Raw genomic sequence first — 26,597 nt, 5'->3', positions numbered from 1 at the left:
TTGGACTGAACTGAGAGAGACTTACGGACGAGCAGGATTGAAGATGTAGATCCCTCCTTGTAATTTGGGTAACGTATCATACAGGTGTAAGTTCCACGATGATGAAATTCCACATTCTTGAGAGTCAGAAGAAAAGAATCCCCGTTTGGATTTCGGGATATTTTAATCCTCCCATTCTCAAACGGGAAAACCCGCCACTGATGCAACTCGCCTCCGGATTGGCTGGTTCATCTCAGGCGATCCGCTCGCCATTCGTGATTCATCCAGGGGGTGTGGCGAGCATCCTCGCGGCCCGTCCCACCTGAGAGGCATTCCTCCTTCTTTGCGTGACGTGCCTCCGCATTGGCTGGAACGTGGTGTACGTCGCTCGCGCTTTGCCCATTGGCTGAAGGTATCACGTCTTGCTCGACCCTGGAGCGGAGCCAATGCGTCGGTTGCCAATGGAACTCCGCCCACAGACGCTCGGCACGTATTCGCATCAGAAAGGCCGATGGTGAAAGGAAGCCAGGGAGGATGCCGTTGTTGTTGGTGGTGTCAAAATACTAACTATAAAATAACCCGCAGCGCACGTACACTTAATTCCCATTAGACATCGGGAAAAGGGAGCCATCTATCCACATTTACTTAACGAAATAACTGAGCTAAGGGGACCTGAATGTTGAGTGCTCATGGCTGCCAGATTTGTAACAGTATGTGCGATTCTCATCGCTCATCTCCTTGTACCAGTGTCTCCAGATCCAAACGTGCCAGAAATATTGACGCCATCCGTACTACTCACCATGAAGACCACACCTCTTTCTGAACCACTGGGTGATTTCGGTCATCCTCCAGACATATTTGGCTATCAGTGGCGACGTTTACAGCATTTTACGAATACTTTCTGGTCACGATGCCGCAAATAATATCTTCTCAAGCTGCATCCCCCGAATGTGGAGGTAAGTCAAGAAACACAATCTTTGTGTCAGTGATATTGTTCTGCTGAAGGCAGATGCTCATAGGAACGACTGGCCCTGTGTTTGTGTGATTGAGACATTGCCCAGCACAGACAGTCAGGCTCGTAAAGTGTGAATCCACACCATGAAGGACGGCAAACCCCATTTCTACCTCTGACCCGTGACTGAGGTCGTACTGCTTATACGAGAGGGGGAGAGTGAATTCCATCATTGTGTACTATTGATTGTGATCTTCATATTCTTAAGTTATTTTCCATTACGTCCCAATCTGTTAACCTAAAGGCCCGGTCACACCTTGACGTTTTAGCCAACGTATGCCGATTTTTTAATTTTTTTTTCTAAAACGCTGGCACACGTTGAATACGTTATGGGTAAGTTTGATAACATTGAGAGCACGCTGAAAAACACTGCCATACGTCGTTGTACGTTGGCTTTAAACGTTGTACTTTTTGGTTGTCCTCAATTTTTTTCATGCTTGAAATTTCAGGACGTATGCCGGCATATGACTCACACGTTCCGCTACACTGGCCACAAGTTGTATGCACGGTCTGCGATCGTTGACAGACGTCAACACATGCTACTTGTAAGGTAATCACAAGTTGAGACACGCCGAGGTAATGTTTAGCGTACCTGAAACTTATTTCTAACCTATGATTAACGTGTTGTTGGCACGTTATGCGATCGTTGCCACACATCGACAGACGTTACTTTTAAGTTACTCATAGGCTGAAAGACGCCGGTATAATGGATCGTCCTTGCGTCAGCATCCACGGCCACGGCCAGGACACTTATTTGCAGCATTCTTCAAACTTTTCTTCAGCATGACGAGGATGTTCACACTTCGATGTCTAGCTTGGCTATGATTCCAATTGTCCAACGGCAGCGTCTATTTAAAATAGTCGAGTTTGAGCGTTTTCACACGTTCAGAAGAAACGCTTCAAATTTCCAAACCCCAGCGTCAAAAAACAAAGGCGAGTGACAGCAATTTAAATCGTTCATTGTAAACAATGAAAATAGTTGAGTGGTACCGTTTAAAAGTCGTTGAGTGTAAAAAAATCGAATTGTTGAGCGCAAGCGTCAACTTTCAATAGTGGAGATGCAGCCATTTAAATCGTTGAGTGGCAGCCTATGAATAGCAAACCCCACGTTACCGGCAAAGATAAACTGCCGCACGATATGGATAAGTTAGGCTATCGTTGGGCATAGTTTGTGAACGCCGGCTTCACGATAATTATTCGTTGGTATATCGTATCTATAAGTAATCAAAGCACTCTATGCACATTATTAGTTCATTGTGCATTTGTCCAACCCGTTATGAATAGACCGAAATCGTAAAAACAAGCTATAGCTCATTGTTGAAAAGCCCCATAAAAAATTAGCCGCGAAGAACTTCGAACAATGGTGAAAGATGTCTCCTACCCGTGGACACGCGGACGCAAGGACGATCCATCATAACCCACACCCTCCCCCTCACACTCACCGACTACTGCCAACATGAACAAACTACTACTAATACTAATACTAATACTGATACTGATACTGATACTGTAACTGCTGACATGGACATAGACTCAAAAAGGACTCGAAAACACTGTTGGGTTCTCTTTTATGAGCAGCATTTTTATATACCAATTCCCAAAACCGCTGGGAACACGTCTTTATATGGCAGTTGTAAGCTAGAAACACGTTCATTTTTTTTTTTGTCGACCGGAAGACGTCATTGGAATACGTCTACATACGTCGATGTGTGTTGGGACTACGTAAAGAATTGGTTCAAAGCACGTCAAACACAAGTTAGAAATAAGTTTCGCGTAAAAAAGACATTACCGCGACGTGTTTCAACTTATGAGTAGCTTATAAGTTGCGTTTGTGGACGTTTGTAAGCATCCACATCTCTTCTTCCTCTTTCGGCTTGCTCCCGTTAGGGGTCGCCACAGCGGACCACCTGTCTCCATTTCGCTCTATCCTCCACATCTTCCATTGACACTCCAACCACCCGCATGTCCGCCCTCACCGCATCCATGAACCTCTTCTTTGGCCTTCCTCTTCTCCTCCTGTCTGGCGGCTCCATCTTCAACATCATTCTCCCGATATACTCCGTTTCCCTCCTGTGCACATGTCCAAACCATCTCAATCTCACCTCTCACTTTGTTTCCAAACCGTCCTACCTGCGCTGTCCCTCGAATACACTCATTTCTTATCCTATCCATCCTCGTCACTCCCAACGAGAATCGCAGCATCTTTAACTCTGCCACCTCCAGCTCTGCTTCCTGTCTTTTTGTTAGCGCCACCGCCTCCAAACCATACAACATAGCTGGTCTCACTACCGTCTTGTATACTTTCCCCTTCACTCTTGCAGCTACCCTTCTGTCACAAATCACTCCTGCAACTCTTCTCCACCCACTCCATCCTGCCTGCACTCTCTTTTTCACTTCTCTCCCACACTCTCCGTTACTTTGGACAGTTGATCCCAAGTATTTAAACCAATCCACCTTCCCCACCTCAACTCCTTGCAACTGCACCATACCACCACCCTCCCTCTCATTTACGCACATGTACTCCGTCTTACTCCTACTGACTAACATTCCCCTTCTCTCCAGTGCGTACCTCCACCTCTCAAGGCTCGATTCAGCCTGCTCCCTACTCTCCCTACAGATCATGATGTCATCCGCGAACATCATGGTCCATGGAGACTCCAGTCTGATCTCGTCCGTCAACCTGTCCATCACCATTGCAAACAGGAAAGGGCTCAGAGTCGATCCTTGGTGCAATCCCACTTTAACCTTAAACCGGTCCGTCATTCCTACCGCACACCTCACCGCTGTCACACTGTCCTCATACATATCCTGCACGATCCTCACATACTTCTCCACCACTCCCGACTTCCTCATACAATACCACAACTCCTCTCTTGGCACCCTATCATAAGCATTCTCTAAATCCACAAACACACAATGTAACTCTTTCTGGCCTTCCCTATACTTCTCCATCAACATTCTCAAAGCAAACATCGCATCAGTGGTGCTCTTTCCTGGCATAAACCCATATTGCTGCTCACAGATCATCACCTCTCCTCTCAACCGAGCTTCCACTACTCTTTCCCACAACTTCATGGTGTGGCTTAACAACTTTATCCCTCTGTAATTTCCACAGCTCTGCACATCACCCTTATTCTTGAAAATCAGAACCAGCACACTTAATCTCCACTCCTCCGACATCCTCTCACTTTCCAAGACTTTATTAAACAATCTGGTTAACAACCCCACTGCCATCTCTCCTAAGCACTTCCATGCCTCCACTGGTATACCATCTGGGCCAACCGCCTTTCCACTTTTCATCTTCTTCATAGCGATCCTCACTTCATCCTTACTGATCCACCCCACTTCCAGATTCACTATCTCCACCTCTTCCAACCTTCTCTCTCTCTCATTTTCTTCATTCATCAGCTCCTCAAAGTACTCCATCCACCTTCTCAACACACTCTCCTCGCTCGTCAGCACATTCCCATTTGCGTCCTTTATCACCCTAACCTGCAGCACATCCTTCCCAGCTCGGTCCCTCTGTCTTGCCAATCGGTATAAATCCTTTTCCCCTTCTTTTGTATCCAACTTCTCATACAGCTCGTCATATGCCTTTTCCTTGGCCTTAGCCACCTCTCTTTTTGCTTTTCGACGCCACTCCTTGTACTCCTGCCGACTTTCTTCATCTCTCTGACTATCCCACTTCTTTTTCGCCAACCCCTTCTTCCTTATACTTTCCTGTACTTCCTCATTCCACCACCAAGTCTCCTTATCTTCCTTCCTCTGTCCAGATGTCACACCAAGTACCTTCCTAGCTATCTCCCTCACAACTTCTGCTGTCGTTGCCCAATCATCCCACCCATCTTTACCACCATCCAACGCCTGTCTCACCTCCTCCCTAAATTTCACGCAACAGTCTTCCTCCTTCAGCTTCCACCATCTGGTCCTTGGTTCAGCCCTCACTCTCTTCCTCAACCTCACCTCTAAAGTCATCCTATAGACCACCAATCGATGCTGTCGAGCTACACTCTCCCCTGCCACAACCTTACAGTCACTAATCTCTTTCAGGTTGCATCTCCTACTTAAGATGTAATCCACCTGTGTGCACTTTCCTCCACTCTTGTCTGTCACCCTGTGTTCCTCCTTCTTGAAATACGTGTTTCGCACTGCCATTTCCATTCTTTTTGCAAACTCTACCACCATTTGCCCTTCCACATTTCTCTTGTTGAGACCGTACCTCCCCATCACCTCCTCATCCTCTTTATTCCCTTCCCCAACATGTCCATTGAAATCTGCTCCAATCACCACTCTTTCATCCTTGGATACACTCTCCACCACTTCATCGAACTCACTCCAGAAATCTTCTTTATATTCCATCTCACACCCCATATGTGGGGCATATGCACTCATGACATTCATCATCACCCCTTCAATTTCCAACTTCACACTCATCACTCGGTCAGACACCCTCCTCACCTCCAATACCCTCTTGACATGATCTTCCTTCAGGATTATCCCGACACCATTTCTCCTCCCATCCACACCATGGTAGAACAATTTGAAACCACCTCCAATGCTCCTCGCCTTACTCCCCATCCACTTGGTCTCTTGTACACACAGTATGTCCACCTTTCTTCTCTCCATCATATCAGCCAACTCCCGCCCTTTGCCAGTCATCGTCCCAACATTCAGAGTTCCAACTCTCACCTCCACACTTCTTCCCTTCCCCCTCTCCCACTGCCTCCGGACTCACCTTTCCCGTCTCCTTCTCCTCCTTCGCCCAGCAGTAGCACAATTTCCACTGGTACCCTGCTGACCACCGGTACCGGTGGCGGTCGTTGGTAACCCGGGCCTCGACCGATCCGGTATGGAAATTCGTTTTGTTATCCGCATAATGATTTGGCATAGGTTTTTACGCCGGATGCCCTTCCTGACGCAACCCTGGTCGCCTCTTACGACACACAGGGATATGGTACACCTATTCTAACCGGGGCATACACGTCCACATATCGTCCACATATTGTAAGCGTCCACATATCGTGTGTAAAACTTATCCCCATCGCATGCGGAACGTGTGTCATACGCCGAGTACGTCCAAAAATTTTGAACATGTTTAAAATTTCTTGACGTACTCTTCTTACTACGACGTATAATAGCGTACTTTAGCGTTCTACTCACGTATACCAAACTTACTCATATCGTATTTGACGTGCCCCAACGTTTTAGACACATTTTTCTTAGGTCGGCATACGCTGGCAAGATCGCCAAGGTGTGACCGCGATGTTGTCACTTCCATTTCTACGGCAGTTATGATTCGAATCGTTGTGCGTCAGCCTTTTAATAGGCTACGTCACGACATCGTCGGCGATGCGTGCAACGCGCTATGCCTAAGTTAGACTCTCGTTGGGCATCGGTTGTGTAGGCCGAAAACAGGTTCAGCATTCGTTGGTATAAGTTATCTATAACACAACGAAACGTTCTGTGTCCGTTACCAATGCGTTATACATAAGACCAAGTCGCTATGAATACGTCCGAATCTTTTAAAAAAAAACATCAAAAGTTCAACGTAAGCCAGCGTTTTACATACATTTTAATACGTTGCCATCGCTCGCTAAAACGTCAAGGTGTGACCGGGCCTTTACATGGAATAAATATGTTGGAATAAATTTACAACTTTTATTTATTTCACTGAAAGTAGTGCTCCAAGGACTGTTATAATGTTTTCCTTCTTTTTTATGTTTCAGGATCTGAAATGCAGGTTCAACAAGTCCTTGGCGGCAGCAAAGTGCAAAGGATTTCGACGCATTGAAGGGGGCAATGAGACAGCCCTAAAAATTGCCGTTGCTGCAATTGGACCGATCTCCGTCGCAAACGATGCTTCATCTATTTTTTTCCAGTTTTACAAATGTGGTAAAACCATGGGACTGGGAAATAATACATTGTGGTCGAGTAGCCTGGGGTAGTAGGTGTTCAGCCAGGTGGAACAATTCCAGACCAAGTCTTCCTGGAACTAGCTGGCCAGGCCTGACATTTGACAGAAGGTGGTAGCAATTTTAAATTTGTTTAGGATGCCAGCGCTAACTTCCTTTATCTTCATGAAAGATACCATGGGATATGTAATGTCTATCAATGCCTCAAGTGCTGGTAGACAGGTCCTCCGGCTTAATGTCATTCCGATGGTGGTACACATGCTCATGCCTCATCCAGCATGCGAAACACCAGACCAGGGTGACGGTTATTGCTTGGTCAACATTCAAACCCAGACTTATAGACAGCTCAAAAAAAGTGTGCATACCTCTAAGCTATCCTGCCACCACAAGAAATCCACTGTGCATCACAACAATGAAATAAAAAATTAATTGGAAGACCAATACTTCCAACAATTTAATTATCATTTTTCATGAAAAGTGTAAACTGATGGATTTGCATGTTTGCTTACCTGCAGGTGTTTATGATGATCAATCCTGTAACCACTTTCTAAATCATGCTGTCTTGGTGGTTGGATACGGTGAACTGGATGGAAAAGACTACTGGCTTGTCAAAAACAGGTAATTTTAGGTTCACTCTCATTTACTCGAATTCATTTTTCTTTCTTGGGAAAAATAGTTGACTTTTAGGTTCCTTAAAACAAATACACACATTTGATTTGAAGAACGAGTTACCTTTTGTGATTCTACCTTAAGGAGACGGTATAATCAAATTTTTAAAACTGAAAATATATTCCAACATCAGGTCCATGATCAATCTTGACCTTAGTTTGAAAAAGTGTGCCATTTATGCAGCAACTGCAACTTTAGTGAATTTCACACAGGCAGAGAGGGTGTGTAATGAGCATCTGGCATAAACACATTTTCTATTTGCTGTGAAAGTTAGAATCATAAAACACATCTGCTATACTGTTTAACCAAGCAGACAACATATTATAACATCCTATAAGCAAACCATTACCTTCATTCATTTACAGTTACCTTTCCACCCATCAGCCGCCGTACACCGAGGCGATGATTCCTTCAATGTCAGCTTTTAAATACAAAGCACTGTTGTGATTGTTGGCAACAGACATTAGGAGGATAAAAATGTTTGTAATCTGGACAATCACTTATGTGCTCAACATCTCTTGGAGGGATAATCACTTCCAATGAGGAAGTGAGAAGAGAAGGTGAACAGAGGACGGCTTCTTCAGGACCATCAATAAAAGAAAATACAAAAGATTAGGGCACAATATGTGGCACAATCTAACATGTGAGTGAATGAGACTCGGCTAATAGTGAAGAAAAGAGGTCGAGGAAGAAGAATGTGTGAAGACAATTGGAAATAATTATGGTTAGGCTGCAGAAGTACACGACAGATACATACATTAGTCACCAACCAAAAAGGATGGAAAATAAGGAAAAACTTAAATTTGTATCACAACTTCCATTCCTGGGAAAACACTTACCAGAAAGTTTTCGTGCTTCTCTTTATTGTTCTTTTCTTTTTATTAATTTCGGGGGCATGAGCTGCCTTGCCCTCGTTTTTACGAAAGAGAAGTAGCTGCTGACTTTGATCTTGTCTAATGTTGGGTTAATGGCCGTTATACCTTGACTGCTTGACTTTGTCGGTATTGGTTCTACAGTTTACCAGGTAAAACAGCCCCTTGCCACTCGGTATCCTGATCAGCCATGACATCTATTTTGTTTGAGCCAAAACATTATAGCCAAGCATCAGGAAGCTTTGGGTCATAATTTTAACAATAAATGTAAAGAGGTAAATTTATGTATTCCCTGTTTTTTTTGCACACCTGTCACCTAGATCCAGGGAGCTTATGGGATGGCACGTCGTCAGTCCGTCCATCCATCTGTCAGTCCACAAACACTTGCAACTTCTTCTCTGAAACTACACACACGATTTCGATGAAACTTCACCACAACCTTCATCACCCATGACGTACCAAAGTCTGTTCACAGCATTAGAAAAAGCGTACCAAAGTCCATTTGGTAATTAGACGTACCAAATTACCAAAGAGGTAATTAGACGTACATTAGACGTACCAAAGTCTGTTCACAGCATTAGAAAAAGCGGGGTCTAAGGGGTTTTACGGGGGGGTTGCTCCCCAAAATAAGTATTTTGTCTCTTCTCAGAAACTTCGCTCACAATTTTGATGAAACTTGACCACAACCTTCATCACCCATGACGTCCCAACGTTTGTTCACTGCATTGAAAAAAACAAATCCATAGGTGTTTACTTTCTTCTCCGTTGCATATTTTGTGGGTTATCCACACCCACCAGTGGTTTCCTGGTTTTCTTATCCAGCCGCTACCAGATGAGCGCCCAGGGGTATTACCCCTATTTTTGTGCTGGATCCCTAAGCTCCATAAAAACCCATATAAGTTTAGGTTTATAGCAGGTGCTCGGCAATGTACTTTGAAACAGTTGACGGTTATGGTTAACTCAGGTTTACGAGTGGTTGGGGAGAAATTTCGGAAATACTGTATTGTTGAGCAATCAGGAAGAATTCTGGTATGAACACTTTCTGGAGTATTAGTTCCACTTTAGAGTTGGGCTGGATAGAGGGTCCAGAGGTACACACCTGCCTCTAAGCTGACCTGCTTCTCAGCTGTCTAGCCTGGGTTCAATTCCTGACTCAGCTATAAACTGTCATCCCAGTGTTTCATAGGCAAGGTGATTCATCAATATGTGTGTGCTGTCCCTTGGATGGATGTTAAATGGGAATCCTGGCTGCCAGAATTTGTTGGTGGATGTTAAGGATCCCATGGTGTCCTTTGAAAAGAGTAGGCAAGTCATCGCTGGCACCATAGCCAAATTCCAAATTCCAAATTCCTGCCCTAACAACCTAAATGTCAGGCCTGGCCAGGCTGTTCGTGAAGACTCGGGCCAAGCTTCCCCCGGCCGACCCCACAATGTGGGATAATAGTGGCCATTAATGAAGAAGAACAAGAAGAAGTTCCACTTTAGAGTTCTTAAATAGGATTAGATTCTTCAATATTAAATCTGTTGATGTTTTTGATTTTTCGACCTCGTATACAATTTTGGATTTAGCACTGGTTAAGGATGCACTCTTTAGTGTTGTTGATAAAGTTTTAAATGCTTCCAATGAGTTTTTATGAATCACGTTTGATGAGTCGTTCTTTTCTAAGAAAAATATTTGGGTTTTAATTGTTTTGACCAACAGAAATGTAAAGATGCTGTTAATTTTATTATATTTAACACTTTTGAATTTTTTTGTGCGAAAATATTTCAACAAATAAGGCATTCCAATAGGTGTGAACTGCCCCCCTGATAGTGGACATTTTCCTTGTTTATTTTGAGGTATTGAGACACATGAAATATCAAAATAACAAACGGCAAATGGTCAATAGACACAAAATGGTGAGAAAGGACAATAGTTGTTGAAGAACAAAGGGATGTTTGACAGCACAAAAGGAAGAATTGTGGTGACGGGGGGTAATGTTCCTTAATTCTCTTCGTCTTTTCCCAACATCGCCACAAACTTTTATAATTCCATCATAATGCAACACAAAAGCCCCTCTCAAAAGTATCAAGACAAATCTGTTCACACCTGCCTTTCAAGGGAGCTCAGAACTCAGAAGTCCTATAGTTTTTATACCATGGGTCTACTTTGTACCTTGGGTCAACGCTCTGCTCCGACGCGTGCTCCCATCCCTGACCTGGGTCTACTGGATCTCATCAGTCGTGTTATGTAAGGACAATAAGGATGTAAAGTGAAACATTCGATAGTCGTCAAACATGATAATTCTCAGCATTTGGAATTTGAGTTTAGTTCCCTTCAAAGTCCACATAATACACATTTACATTTTCATGTACAGTATACTTTAGTTTCGTTCATGAATAAGTTTTAATAAAAGAACAAGTTATCTTGCTTAACTCATGCAGACAGTTGTTACAACATGCGTGCGAAGCGAAAAGCAGGATTAAGTAATTGGTTCACTTCTGTCTGTCCGCATGGTCCACAAATGTCAGTTTATGATGGAGGACCAACTTAATTTCACTTGATTGTTATATTTTGAACACGAATCGGAACATGAATCACAAAACGAACCTGCAGGTTAGCATTAGTTTGGCTCTGAATTTGTCCCAATCGCACATGCGCAGAGAGGAGTGACATAATTTTTTTACTCTGTCTGTTTGGCAGTCAAACAAAATTGAAAATCATTCCGAGCAGGAAACATTGTTTTTAAGGATGTCATAAAGGACACAAACAACAGGCATGAATAACTAATGTAATGTGTTAAATATGGTGATGTAATAGCCACTGCGTGAATGGTGGTAAAGTTCTCGAATCCGTTTGTTTATACAACTTTTACAATGTTTATTTTATTTAAATTTGATTATATATTTGAACACTGCAGAACACAAATCGCCTTCTAATCGCTTCCAAAAACCTCCAGTTTTACAGTACTTGGACATGTCATATAAGGCGGTATATCAAACTACATAAACAGCTCTAAATTTCCGGATTCTTTTAATTCTTCCTTTGAAATCATTATTATAGTTCAATTGAATTGCAGCCTATACTTTAACACAGTAAATGGTAAGGTGTTCTATGAACTCTCTAGTTGTCATATTGTTGACATAAATTATAAAGGAAAATATTCACCAAATGTCCGAATGCATGTCCATCTTGTGTTTGCAGCTGGGGTACACGGTGGGGAATGAACGGATACGTGCTTATGAGTCGAAACAAGAACAATCAGTGTGGAATAGCAAGTCGTGCTGTTTTTCCCCTCGTCTAGGTGTGAATTTTTAAAGTTTACTTGTTGGGAATTTACTGCATCATTAATTTTGCAGATTTATGAACAACCACAAAAACTACAACAAACTGCTCAGCACATCTCATTATTTTTATCAGCACATCAAGTATTTTGTTGTTTTATGGAATATACAAATGACACACTGATGTTTCTTTCTGAACTAATTATATGCTGTATATATTCGCACCTTGATATTGTGAATTCTCGCCCGCCGGCGTGCGAACGACCGCGTTTAGCCAATGGCGGCCGTCTCTCCCACCGAACGGACAATCCAGTCGTGGTTTTCCAGATCAACGCCGGAAACCAGCCACGGGTGTGTTTTTAAGCACACCACAGCCGAGTCAATATTCCACCCACGCGCGACAGGGTCAATCGCCGAATTGTCGATATACCTAATTATTCGCGCGGGCAGACTACCGAGAGACTGTACCTCAACGGGGCCGCTTGGAAATGAGCCGCTTAAGCAGCTCGCTTCCTTTTGGGATAACCGAGCGGGGTATTATCGCGCAGTCCCGTTGGACCCGATCACTTTACCGGCTATTTAAAAACCAACTATATTCCGAGTGAAAGATGGCAGCTCAATTAAGGGAAGAGGACGCAACGAACGGGTTAGCATTTGAACAAGCACATTTATTTACAAAGCACATGTAAACAATGATGCAGTCATGCAGGTATGTAATTATGCAAGGCCGAACACATATGCAATTATACAAGGCCAACACGTATGACAGGAGAACTACAACGGTTCTACACAATCACTTAACAGTTTTCATTACTTAGTAGACACGGGCCCACGGACACACGTACGCACACACACACCCAAGAAATGGTGGCTGAGACCTTTAATAACGGCCTCCAGCTCGGAGGACAGGTGAGCTGAAACCCAGAGCCCAGCTCGAACCTCACCACCTCGTGTGGTCTTCAAGTTGTCCAGACACGGGCTCCAGCGAGAGCGAGCTGGATCCAATTGCCGTGAGCCGCGATCCTTCCCGAGCTCCCGCGAATCCTTCCGTGCTTCTCAACACGTGCTGGTGAGACGAGGCACCGATTCTTCCCATCGATGCTTCGCTTCCCCGAGGAACCACCTCCAAGAAGAGGCCGATGAGTCGCACCAAGCCGGGAACCAAATGGAGAACAAAGAGCTCCACAAACCAAGAAGAAGAAGAAGCCACCATTCGCAGCTCGAGCCGAGCAACCGGCTCAACTTTCTTCCAAACAAAGCAGCTCTCCAAAAAGCCTACCGAGCCAAGAAGGACCCGAAGGTCTGCTGAACGACGCAGAACCCGAACAAAGAAAGTATCTCCTCTTTATCCTTCTCCGCCCCCTCCCCCACACCCGGTGTGACTCATGCCCTCGTGATCCATTCCCCGCTCAACCACGGGTGGGAGGGAGTTGTTGACGTCATGAATCACGGGACGGCAGGGCTCTTCTTCCTCTTCGCAGAAGAGGGGGAGGGACATCTCCATTGTTCGCTCCCTAACTATTAAATCGATCCGCAGCGCATCTAATCGATTTCTGAACATTTAAACAATGGAAGGTGAGCTATCTAGGGAACATGCACTTATCGACATAGCTGACTAAAGGAACCTTTATGTTGTGTGCAATCGAATTCCAAATTCGTAACAATATAAAGAGTGTATCTTTACTATAAATTACTGCACAACATGGTGAACTCTTGTGAGGACGGGTGGGTTTAGGATCGTTCATCTTAACAAAACATCCGTTTCAATCAGGATTTATAAATTTAATTTATCTTTCTTTTTCACAATTCATAAAGAATCTTGAAAGAGTTTGATACATGTACTACTGTACAAGGAGTTCATAAAACAAGGATGTATCTTCATTAGACCATGTATTTGCTCACCTTTTCTCCAAACATGCATCATGCATCATTTTCCTTGATTGCCCCAGGGTTTTCCTCAGAAATAAGTGGTCAAAAATTGTCTGTAAACTGACAGGGGAAATATATTTGTTATGTACATAAATAGGGTGACATTTTTCACCCTCCCACATGCTTCATACTTTCCCCTTCCCTTGCCTTATTCCGAGCTCCTAAAAATATTTTCCTTGTCTCCCAACACTTTATTTTATGGTTTTAGCCTCACCCCCTCTCCCCTTCCCACCTTACCACATCACCATCACCGAGCATCACCTACACTAGCAGATGATGTAATATATAGATCGAGCCAAAACAAACTGAATCGATTCACCGTCAGTCAAACCATAAATATTTATGAAACGAAAAATTTCACACTTATGGAAGAGTAATAATTAACGAGAGTAATAACTAACGAAGCCAGACAACAAAGAAGCTAAAAGCACGAGAGGAATGGCCCCAGAACAAATAATACGCAACTTTCAAAATGACAAAAAAGTGACGAATACTTGTTGTTCCACGGATTTTAACCATTATGGGATTGCCTCGGTGTGAGGATCAGATCATGAACCATGTTCTACACAGTGTCGGTGCTGCTGAAGCAGTTTCTTTGGCTATGGTTACAATCCTGGGCAGGTCACCAATCTGACAGGAATTTGTATTTTGGCCACGGTTCCGGTGATAGCTGCAAGTGCAAGGACCAAACTTTTAAACATTTCAGGCTCGATATTCTGCAGTGCTTTGGGGGAAACCCTGAAATACTGCATCTGACAGGACAAAACAACTTAGGTACTCGTTTGAGGAATTTTAGCTTTGTGCTTCACATGAGTACCATGAAGGTCTTGGTCCATCAATCTGAAATATCCCACTGATAATCTGAAGCACCCAGGAAATGTCATATCAGCAAGGTGTGGTGCTTACAAAGCTCTGCCACCTATATTCTGCCATAGATCCCTCTTCCTCTGCTCAGAGCCGGACTATCGTTAAAATGGGCAAATGGAGAGTATACATTGCTCACAACAGGCTGAAAGCTTGCTCTAATGGTATGATGACTCGGCAGCAAAAGCCATTGCAATGTACTGTTGCAGAACTCCACATCTCACAGAGTGATTGACTTTTGACTGTGGGGGAAGAAGCGTGAATTTTTGGTGTCAGGCCAAGGTGTTAGCAATAACTCACTTACTCTTTGTGGAAAGACACACACGTGGGATCACCCTGCCTATGAAGCACCAATCCATCCATTCATTGGGACCAAACTCTGTGCAGAGCATTGGTGCTGCCAAAGCAGTCTCCTGGGCTATTGAGCACAATCCTGGACAGGTCACCACTCCAACACAGGATACTCAAATGGTTCAATCATCCCAGCAAGGTGGTACTCATTTTGCCAACCACAGATGGATGGCAGGCTGAGTCAACCCCACCTGGAATTAATTCAATGAAAGAGCAGGATTTTAACTCAGGACCCTAGGATCCCAAGCCCACCACACTAACCATTAAGCCAACACCAGGCATATGAAGCACCAATCTGACAGTTTATAGTTGGGTCAGAATTCAAATCCAGCTTTTAACTCAGGACCCTAGGATCCCAAGCCCACCACACTAACCATTAAGCCAACACCAGGCATATGAAGCACCAATCTGACAGTTTATAGTTGGGTCAGAATTCAAATCCAGCTCTCTCTGCATGTCCTATCAATATCAATATCAATATCTATCTCTCTCTCTCTCTCTCTCTCTCTCTCTCTCTCTCTCTCTCTCTCTCTCTCTCTCTCTCTCTCTCTCTCTCTCTCTCTCTCTCTCTCTCTCTCTCTCTCTCTCTCTCTCTCTCTCTCTCTCTCTCTCTCTCTCTCTCTCTCTCTCTCTCTCTCTCTCTCTCTCTCTCTCTCTCTCTCTCTCTCTCTCTCTCTCTCTCTCTCTCTCTCTCTCTCTCTCTTTACTCTTCACAGAGCACTGTTGCAACCAAAGCAGCTTCCTCAGCAAGGACTATACTGGGGTGGTTTGAGCCATTCCAGCAGTAGTCAGGGCAGGAATTTGTTATTTGGCCATGACACCAGCGATAGCTCAACTACTCTTTGTGAAGGACACCATGGGGTCTTTAACATCGACCAACTAATGCTGCCAGTGGAAGGCAGGACCCCCATTAATGTTGACGCAAGGGACGGCACACACCTTGATGAATCACCCTGCCTGCGAAACACCGGGATGACAGTTTATAGCTGGGTCGGGATTCCTACTCAGGCTTGATAGTTTAGAGGCGAGTGTGTTTACCTCTCAGCCATCCTGCCAGTAACTCGAGTTTAATTTTCTCTAATCAAATGCTAAACTGTTCATATCTTGAATGTTTTTTTTATTATCCTGTTTTTCAGTTTCACACAATCATGGCATGAAAGTGGAAGTTGCACAATGTCCATCCACTCCATAACTTCAACTTGCTTTTCATTTACAACCAATATTTCATTGTATTTGTGTTCAGTCATCAAACCGAAGATTGTAAAATATAAAAATAGGATTGTAGAGTCAAGAAGCGTTTTGGAACAGCAACGTGTCACACAAGAAGCCATCTACATATGACGTACACTGGAGTGGTGGAACTTTTTCACCCCTTTTTCTACCCCGAGCACTCTACTCCGAACATTCCCTTACCCTTTTTATCCCCTCAATCCTTTCCTTTTCACGTTCCTCCTTTCCATACAGGTGGTATATGTAGATGGACCCCTATGAACAATACCAATTAAATGGTCTAACTAATATACAATCACTTATACAATGTTAGTACTGGTATTTTTCACATTATGCAGCTGTTATATTTTGTAATCATTGTTTGATTCTCATTTCATTTCGTTAATGTTTAATCATCATGTTGTTTTACTCTATTTTAATCATCATGTTGTTTTACTGTATTTTAATTTTGGTAATGTTTGATCATCATGTTGTTTTACTGTATTTTCATTTTGGTAATGTTTATTCAACATGTTGTTTTACTGTATTTTAATTTTGGTAATGTTTATTCAACATGTTGTTTTACTGTATTTTAATTTTGGTAATGTTTAATTATCATTTTGTTTTACTGTATTTTCATTTTGGTAATGTTTATTCAACATGTTGTTTTACTGTATTTTAATTTTGGTAATGTTTAATAATCATGTTGTTTTACTGTATTTTCATTTTGGTAATGTTTATTCAACATGTTGTTTTACTGTATTTTAATTTTGGTAATGTTTAATTATCATTTTGTTTTACTGTATTTTCATTTTGGTAATGTTTATTCAACATGTTGTTTTACTGTATTTTAATTTTGGTAATGTTTAATAATCATGTTGTTTTACTCGATTTTAATTTTGTTAATGTTTAATAACCATGTTATTTTACTCTATTTTAATTTTGGTAATGTTCAATAACCATGTTGTGATACTCTATTTGAATTTTGGTAATGTTTAATCACAATGTTGTTTTACTGTATTTTAATTTTGGTAATGTTTAATCACCATGATGTTTTACTGTATTTTAATTTTGGTAATGTTTTATAATCATGTTGTTTTACTCTATTTTCATTTTGGTAATGTTTAATCACCATGTTGTTTTACTGTATTTTCATTTTGGTAATGTTTATTCACCATGTTGTTTTACTGTATTTTTTTTTTGGTAATGTTTAATAATCATGTTGTTTTACTGTATTTAAATTTTGGTAATGTTTAATCACCATGTTGTTTTACTGTATTTTCATTTTGGTAATGTTTATTCACCATGTTGTTTTACTGTATTTTCATTTTGGTAATGTTTAATAATCATGTTGTCTTACTGTATTTAAATTTTGGTAATGTTTAATCACCATGTTGTTTTACTGTATTTTCATTTTGGTAATGTTTATTCACCATGTTGTTTTACTGCATTTTAATTTTGGTAATGTTTAATTATCATTTTGTTTTACTCTATTTTCATTTTGGTAATGTTTATTCACCATGTTGTTTTACTGTATTTTAATTTTGGTAATGTTTAATTATCATTTTGTTTTACTCTATTTTCATTTTGGTAATGTTTAATCACCATGTTGTTTTCTCTATTTTCATTTTGATAATGATTAACCATTTTATTCTCCTCTTATTTCATTTTGATTTGCTCTTTTTATTCTGCATAATGCAATAATAATTGTTCTGGAAAAATAATAAAAACCTGTTGTTGACTCATTCCACAAGTCCACTGACACTTGCAATGGCCCCCCAACCCTCCAAGAGCATGTAGTTGGTACAAAACCGGCAGGTGAGTGAAAATTAATTTGTACAACATGTAAAAGACATTTCATAAAGGCAATCTCTTTTAAAGGCAACCATAGAAAATGTATCCAGCATTGGTGATTGAGAGAATTTGGGAAGGTTGGTATCACATCAGGACAATACAGTATGTTGAAATAGCTTTACACTGCTTATTAACATGGAACTACAAAGTGCATCAATTCATGGTAACAACTGGTACAAAGCTACTTTAATATTGAGCACAAGCAAGCCATGTCCACAAATATATCACATTGGGAGGTTCTTGAAAAGGAGAAGAAGAAGAAGGAGAACCAATTATTTCACATCTTCAGACGCATGCAGCTTTCGAAGCAGTTTTTCCTTGGTTCGGGGGCACAATCCTGGAGGGGTCGCCACTCTGGCGCAGAATACTTGAGAATGGCTCATTCTTCCCAGTAAATTGGAACCAGGGGTGGATTAACTGTACTTGGGGCCTTAGGCTAATTATATTTTGGGGCCCTTTTCTCTGATTTGTATTAACAATATATGTACTTGTGCAGTAGCCTACATAATTTATGTATGTGGTACTTTAGCTAATTGAGAAATCGACATAAAAGGCTAGTTATATTTTGAAGCCCCTTTTCTGTAAATTTTATTGATAGTACATATATATATTTACAAGATTTACACATAAGGTACTGAAGCTAATTGAGAATGGAGCATCAAAGAAACTTAACACATTATATTTTGCTATTTGTCTAAACAAAACAGTATGAAACAGATTTTACTTTAGGATCTATAAAATGTAAAATAAAACAGGGGATTTACATGTTTGTGTAAAATGCCATATTTGATCAGAGTCCAAAGATTCCAAAGAAGTTTGCCTTTCGAGCTTTCTGTTTTGTGAAATCTCGAATTACATCATCGAAACTCAGTTCCCGCAAAATGTCACTTTCTATGTACATCAGTGAGAGCATCTTCATCCAATCTTGCTTCATGTCTGCCCCAGCTTCATCCTTTATAGGCTTCAGCTCTGAAAACTGCGTTCACAAGTACAGTTTGAGCCCATGAGGCAAAGATAGATTTGAAAAGCTATTTCCACATTCACAGACATCTTTCAATCCATGTTGCAAAACCATTAGATATAGTATCAATTCACTGTTATAGTCATTATTTTCAGCCTTGTTCTGGAAACCATCTATTCCAGCAGCAGCATATTATGCAAACTGAATATTATTATCATCCATATAAATTATATATGGCTGACAATGATATTCATTTATCACACTCACTCACACCCCTCAATAGCTTACAAGTTACAAACTCGAAACATTAACATATATATATATATATATATATATATATATATATATATATATATATATATATATATATATATATATATATATATATATATATATATATATATATATATATATATATATATATAGGTCAGGTCAGGTTCGATCTGTGACCTGCTACAGGTACCATGTAAACCTGTACTAACCTGTTCCATGGTCGGGTTGTCGGCGACTAAACCGTCTCCCCCACCAGGTTTTCTGGGGAGGAGGGTGTTTGGATATGGACACCCAGCAGGATTAAAAACAAAACCTGTCAAAGGGCGGAGGAGCTACTTGTGAGCCAACGGCCATCCATATCTAGTGCCCAACTGTGTCTGCGGACATCCTCCTGCAGTTGGGTCACTTCTTATTAGGAGGTTGGTGGCAGGATTTGCACTCCGGCCACCGTAAAACCCTTCATTCCGCAAAACACAAAAACGCAAAAAAATCTGAAAACCCACTCCGTGGGAGTACCTCCTGTGCAGCTTCCCTTCGCAGGGCAACTCACCGGATGACGGGATTGGGGCAAAGCCTTCGGGACCCCCAATCTTTGATAGGAGGGAAACCACGGGATAACATCCCTGGGTCAGATTGCGGGAGAGTGTGTCGGAGTGGTGCTGAGGTGTCGTCCACCAGACGGCGGTCTCCTTGGGTTAACCTGAGGCGGTCCCTTCGGGTGGGTGCCTGGAATGTCCTATCCCTAAGAGAGGATGATCACCTGTCTCTGTTATCATCTGAGCTCAAGCGTTTGGACATCGGGATTGCAGCTCTCTCTGAGGTTCGGAGACCGGATTGCGGCGAGATAATGGTGGGTGGTTACACCTACTATTGGTCTGGTCGCTCTGATGGTTACCATACCCAAGGAGTTGCTGTAGCTGTGTCCAATAAGCTGACCCCAATGATAATTGAGGTAACACCGGTCAACGAGCGTATTATGAGATTAAGGATTCGTCACTCCTTAGGTGTCATTTCCCTGGTCTCTGTTTATGCTCCGACTGAGGCGAGTGATCTCACCGTGAAGGATGCATTCTATGCCACACTCGAGTCTGTGGTTGATCAGTGCCCCAGACGAGATACACTTCTAGTCTTGGGGATTTCAATGCATCGACTGGAACTGATAGGGACGGTTATGAGGTGTGTGTTGGTCCCCATGGGTCAGGAACTATGAACCAGAATAGCACTAAGTTCCTTGACTTTGCAAGAAGTCATGGACTTAGGGTGGCTGGTTCATGGTTTCAGCACCCACAAGCTCATCGCTGGACTTGGTATTCCAACGCTGGCGGTGTGGCAAAGGAGATTGACCATGTCCTCATTGACGGTCGTTGGAGGATGATCCAGAACTGCAGGGTCTACCGGAGTGCTCAGTTCCTCAATACTGACCACAGGCTTGTTGTAGCAACTCTAAAGCTGCACCTTAAATCCTGGAGAATGGTACCATCCCAGCCGAGGCTGGATGTTACCAAGCTCAGGGATGAGAGAGAAGCTGAGGAGTTTGCGAACAGGCTGAGTGGACACTTGGGTGGTCTGGGTGCTTTGGGGGGTCCTGAAGAGTTGTGGAACGCCTTCAAGACCACCGTCATTGATGTTGCCGGTGGATGCCTTGGAGCTCACCGCAGGGCAAAGAAGAATTTTGTCTTTCAAGGGACACTGGATACCATTGACCAGAGTTGCAGGGCCAGGCTGAATGGCAGAGCTGAGCTGTTCAGGGAGCTGAGGCGTAAAACTGTACGTGCACTGAGGGTGGACAAGGAGGCCTATGTGCGAGGAATCTGTGAGGGGGTAGAGCATCACCTGTGGACAGGTGATTCTCGTCCCGCTTACAGGGGAATTCGCGCATTACGTTCATCCAAGCCCATCCCTCGGAGCACTACAGTTCGAGCAGAGAGTGGTAGGCTCTTGACAGAGAAGTCTGAAGTGAAGGCCCGCTGGGCCGGTTATTTGAGCGGTTGTACCAGGCTGATCCCCCAACTGTCGAGTTGGACGTCAAGGGTGTTACAATCCCTGTTGCTGACCCTCGAATCAACTGTGGTCCACCTACACTTGTGGAAACACGGGCTACGGTGAACCAGTTGAAACGGGGCAAAGCTCCAGGGATCTGTGGCATCCATGCCGAACTTCTCAAGGCTGGTGGAAATGCTGCACTCGTGTCGTTGCATGCAGTTTTGTGCTCTGCCTGGAACACAGGCATCATCCCAACTGACTGGAAGAGGGGCCTTGTTGTCCCTCTCTGGAAAGGGAAGGGTGATCGCCAAGACTGCAACAACTACCGAGGGGTGACGCTGCTCTCAGTGCCGGGCAAGGTCTTTGCTCGGATAATTCTCGATAGGGTTCGCCACCATCTGCTTGAGCACCAGCGTCCAGAGCAGTCAGGCTTTACACCAAAGAGGTAAACGATTGACCGTATCTTTGCACTTCGTGTCCTCACCGAACGCAGACGAGAGTTTCGGCAGGGGCTGCTTGCAGCCTATGTTGATCTCTGTAAAGCGTTCGATTCAGTGAATCGGGATGTCCTCTGGAGGATTCTTGGTCTTCGTGGGGTGCCACCAAAACTGATCGATCTGATGTCTGAACTCTACTCTGGTACTGAGAGTGCTGTGAAGTGTGGTGGTACCATCTCTGACTTATTTCCAGTTGTGACTGGAGTTCGTCAGGGATGTGTACTTGCCCCCACACTTTTCAGCACTTGTATGGACTGGATTCTAGGGAGGATGTCGGAGAGATCAAGTTGCGGTGCGTCATTTGGGAATGTCAAGATCTCGGACCTTGACTTTGCAGATGATGCAGTCATCTTTGCGGAGACTTTAGACATCCTCTTGGGGGCCCTCGAGGTGCTGAATGAGGAGTCGGAGCCATTGGGATTACGGGTTTCTTGGGTCAAAACTAAGATCCAGGCTTTGGGTGACATCTTGGATGCTGCTGTCCTGTCTGTGTCTGTTTGTGGTGAGGATGTTGAGGTCGTGGAGAGATTCACTTACCTTGGCAGTGATATTCATGTCTCTGCTGGCTGCGAGTCAGAGGTCAATAGACGTCTGGGTCGGGCCTGGGGAGTCATGGATTCACTGGATCATGGGGTGTGGCGCTGCCGGTACCTGTGCGGGAGGACGAAAGTCCGAGTCTTCAGGTCCTTGGTACTTCCAGTCTTGCTCTATGGGTGCGAGACTTGGACTCTGACCAAGGATCTGAGATGGAGACTTAATTCCTTTGGTACCAGGTCTCTTCGGAGAATCCTTGGCTATCGCTGGTCGGATTTTGTGTCCAACGAGCGGTTGCTGAGAGAGACTCGGATGAGATTTGTTACCTGCATAGTCCGTGAGCGTCAGTTGCGGCTGTATGGACATGTGGCTCGTTTTCCTGACTCTGATCCTGCTCACCAGATTCTCTCAGCGAGGGAGTCTCATGAGTGGAGGAGGCCAGTGGGTCGACCACGTGCCTCATGGTTGCAACAGGTTGACCATCATCTCAAGGAGATGGGAATGGGCCTGGCATCTGCCTGGGGGATGGCCAGACGGAGGCCCCTGGAGTACCGGCGGAAAGTGGACGCAGCGACGTGCTGTTCTGGCACATGCTCCCATACCTGACCTGACATATATATATATATATATATATATATATATATATATATATATATATATATATATATATATATATATGTATATATATGTATACATATATATATATATGTATACATATATGTATATATATGTATACATATATATATATATATAAATATATATATATATATGTATATATATATATATATATATGTATTTTTATACATATATATATATATATATATATATATATATATATATATAAATATATATATATACATATATATATATATATATATATATATATATATATATATATATATATATATATATATAAGGTACCTCTATCCAAGAATATGAGTGTGGCACAGTGTTACTATAGTCACATCAAGTTGTCAACCCAAAGATACACAGCCTGCTCTGGCTGTTCCAACCTGCTCTGAGCAGAGTTGCTTGATTCCAAAGGGCGTATAATCAAATTTGCACTGAAAATGGCCAATCCACTCAAATTAAATCAAGTACGCAAAAGATTTGACAAATTATCGCTAGTGCTATTATATGTGTATGTAAACCTTCAATAATCGTAACTTAAGGCCCGGTCACACCTTGACGTTTTAGCCAACGTATGCCGATTTTTGAATTTTTTTTCTAAAACGCTGGCACACGTTGAATACGTTATGGGTAAGTTTGATAACATTGAGAGCACGCTGAAAAACACTGCCATACGTCGTTGTACGTTGGCTTTAAACGTTGTACTTTTTGGTTGTCCTCAAATTTTTTCATGCTTGAAATTTCACGACGTATGCCGGCGTATGACTCACACGTTCCGCTACGCTGGCCACAAGTTGTATGCACGGTCTGCGATCGTTGACAGACGTCAACACATGCTACTTGTAAGTTAATCACAAGTTGAGACACGCCGAGGTAATGTTTAGCGCACCCGAAACTTATTTCTAACCTATGATTAACGTGTTGTTGGCACGTTACGCGATCGTTGCCACACGTCGACAGACGTCACTTTTAAGTTACTCATAGGCTGAAAGACGTCGGTATAATGGATCGTCCTTGCGTCAGCATCCACGGCCACGGCCAGGACACTTATTTACAGCATTCTTCAAACTTTTCTTCGGCATGACGAGGATGTTCACACTTCGATGTCTAGCTTGGCTATGATTCCAATTGTCCATCGGCAGCGTCTATTTAAAATAGTCGAGTTTGAGCTTTTTCACACGTTCAGAAGAAACGCTTCAAATTTCCAAACCCCAGCGTCAAAAAACAAAGGCGAGGGACAGCAATTTAAATCGTTCATTGTAAACAATGAAAATAGCTGAGTGGTTCCGTTTAAAAATCGTTGAGTGGAAAAAAAAATCCAATTGTTGAGCGCAAGCGTCTACTTTCAATAGTGGAGATGCAGCCATTTAAATCGTTGAGTGGCAGCCTATGAATAGCAAACCCTAAGTCACCGGCAAAGATAAACTGCTGCACGATATGGATAAGTTAGGCTATCGTTGGGCATAGTTTGTGAACGCCGGCTTCACGATAATTATTCGTTGGTATATCGTATCTATAAGTAATCAAAGCGCTCTATGCACATTATTAGTTCATTGTGCATTTGTCCAACCCATTATGAATAGACCTAAATCGTAAAAACAAGCTATAGCTCATTGTTGAAAAAGCCCCATAAAAAATTAGTCGCGAAGACCTTCGACCAATGGTGAAAAGATGTCTCCTACCCGTGGACACGTGGACGCAAGGACGATCCATCATAACCCACACCCTCCCCCTCACACTCACCTAGTACTGCCAACATGAACAAACTACTACTCATACTAATACTAATGCTGATACTGATACTGTAACTGCTGACATGGACATCGTCTCAAAAAGGACTCGAAAACACTGTTGGGTTCCCCTTTTATGAGCAGCATTTTTATATACCAATTCCCAAAACCGCTGGGAACACGTCCTTATATGGCAGTTGTAAGCTAGAAACACGTTAATTTATTCTTTTTTGTCGACCGGAAGACGTCATTGAAATACGTCTACATACGTCAATGTATGTTGGGACTACGTAAAGAATTGGTTCAAAGCACGTCAAACATAAGTAAGAAATAAGTTTCGCGTAAAAAAGACATTACCGCGACGTGTTTCGACTTATGAGTAGCTTATAAGTAGCCTTTGTGGACGTGTGTAAGCGTCCACATATCGTGTGTAAAACTTATCCCCATCGCATGTGGAACATGTGTCATACGCCGAGCACGTCGTAAAATTTTGAACATGTTTAAAATTTCTTGACGTACTCTTCTTACTACGACGTATAATAGCGTACTTTAATGTTCTACTCACGTATACCAAACTTACTCATACCGTATTTGACGCGCCCCAACGTTTTAGACACATTTTTCTTCGGTCGGCATACGCTGGCAAGATCGCCAAGGTGTGACCGCGATGTTGTCACTTCCATTTCTACGGCAGTTATGATTCGAATCGTTGTGCGTCAGCCTTTTAATAGGCTATGTCACGACATCGTCGGCGATGCGTGCAACGCGCTATGCCTAAGTTAGACTATCGTTGGGCATCGGTTGTGTAGGCCGACAACAGGTTCAGCATTCGTTGGTATAAGTTATCTATAACACAACGAAACGTTCTGTGTCCGTTACCAATGCGTTATACATAAGACCAAGTCGCTATGAATACGTCTGAATCTTTAAAAAAAAACATCAAAAGTTCAACGTAAGTCAGCGTTTTACATACATTTTAATACGTTGCCATCGCTGGCTAAAACGTCAAGGTGTGACCGGGCCTTTACGTATGCCGATTTTTGAATTTTTTTTCTAAAACGCTGGCACACGTTGAATACGTTATGGGTAAGTTTTGATAACATTGAGAGCACGCTGAAAAACACTGCCATACGTCGTTGTACGTTGGCTTTAAACGTTGTACTTTTTGGTTGTCCTCAAATTTTTTCATGCTTGAAATTTCACGACGTATGCCGGCGTATGACTCACACGTTCCGCTACGCTGGCCACAAGTTGTATGCACGGTCTGCAATCGTTGACAGACGTCAACACATGCTACTTGTAAGTTAATCATAAGTTGAGACACGCCGAGGTAATGTTTAGCGTACCCGAAACATATTTCTAACCTATGATTAACGTGTTGTTGGCACGTCACGCGATCGTTGCCACACATCGACAGACGTTACTTTTAAGTTACTCATAGGCTGAAAGACGTCGGTATAATGGATCGTCCTTGCGTCAGCGTCCACGGCCACGGCCAGGACACTTATTTGCAGCATTCTTCAAGCTTTTCTTCGGCATGACGAGGATGTTCACACTTCGATGTCTAGCTTGGCTATGATTCCAATTGTCCATCGGCAGCGTCTATTTAAAATAGTCGAGTTTGAGCGTTTTAACACGTTCAGAAGAAACGCTTCAAATTTCCAAACCCCAGCGTCAAAAAACAAAGGCGAGTGACAGCAATTTAAATCGTTCATTGTAAACAATGAAAATGGCTGAGTGGTAACGTTTAAAAGTCGTTGAGTGTAAAAAAAAATCGAATTGTTGAGCGCAAGCGTCTACTTTCAATAGTGGAGATGCAGCCATTTAAATCGTTGAGTTTATCATTTAAATCGTTAAATCGTTAAACGCAAGGACGATCCATCATAACCCACACCCTCCCCCTCACACTCACCTACTACTGCCAACATGAACAAACTACTACTAATACTAATACTAATACTAATACTGATACTGTTACTGCTGACATGGACATCGACTCAAAAAGGACTCGAAAACACTGTTGGGTTCCCCTTTTATGAGCAGCATTTTTATTTACCAATTCCCAAAACGCTGG

General features: G+C 42.7%; 2 protein-coding genes across 4 annotated transcripts in view; one reads left to right on the top strand and one right to left on the bottom strand.

Moving 5' to 3' along the window:
• Positions 1–16,670, top strand: part of LOC147010457 (cathepsin K-like) — a 17,286-nt gene extending 616 nt beyond the window's left edge. The window contains exons 2-5 of the mRNA XM_085860311.1: positions 6,718–6,883; positions 7,419–7,521; positions 11,629–11,728; positions 15,989–16,670. Coding sequence (XP_085716437.1) covers positions 6,718–6,883; positions 7,419–7,521; positions 11,629–11,728 — 369 coding nt within the window. The 3' untranslated portion in view covers positions 15,989–16,670. The remainder of the gene's footprint in view (positions 1–6,717; positions 6,884–7,418; positions 7,522–11,628; positions 11,729–15,988) is intronic.
• Positions 1–26,597, bottom strand: part of LOC147010455 (uncharacterized) — a 133,688-nt gene that overhangs the window by 58,066 nt on the left and 49,025 nt on the right. The window contains exon 1 of one of the 3 annotated variants that reach the window (XM_085858777.1): positions 26–169. The exons of the other annotated variants lie outside the window; for them this stretch is intronic. The gene's annotated coding sequence lies outside the window, so the exon portion shown is untranslated. Of the gene's footprint in view, positions 1–25; positions 170–26,597 lie in introns of those variants that run through there. 3 annotated transcript variants of the gene reach the window in all.

Source organism: Eptatretus burgeri, chromosome 16 (assembly GCF_056783735.1).
Source record: "Eptatretus burgeri isolate ZD-2024b chromosome 16, Ebu_testis_v1, whole genome shotgun sequence".
Classification (NCBI taxonomy): domain Eukaryota; kingdom Metazoa; phylum Chordata; class Myxini; order Myxiniformes; family Myxinidae; genus Eptatretus; species Eptatretus burgeri.
The sequence above is the reverse complement of the archived record's forward strand: the minus strand, read 5'-3'. Positions and strand labels throughout refer to the sequence as shown.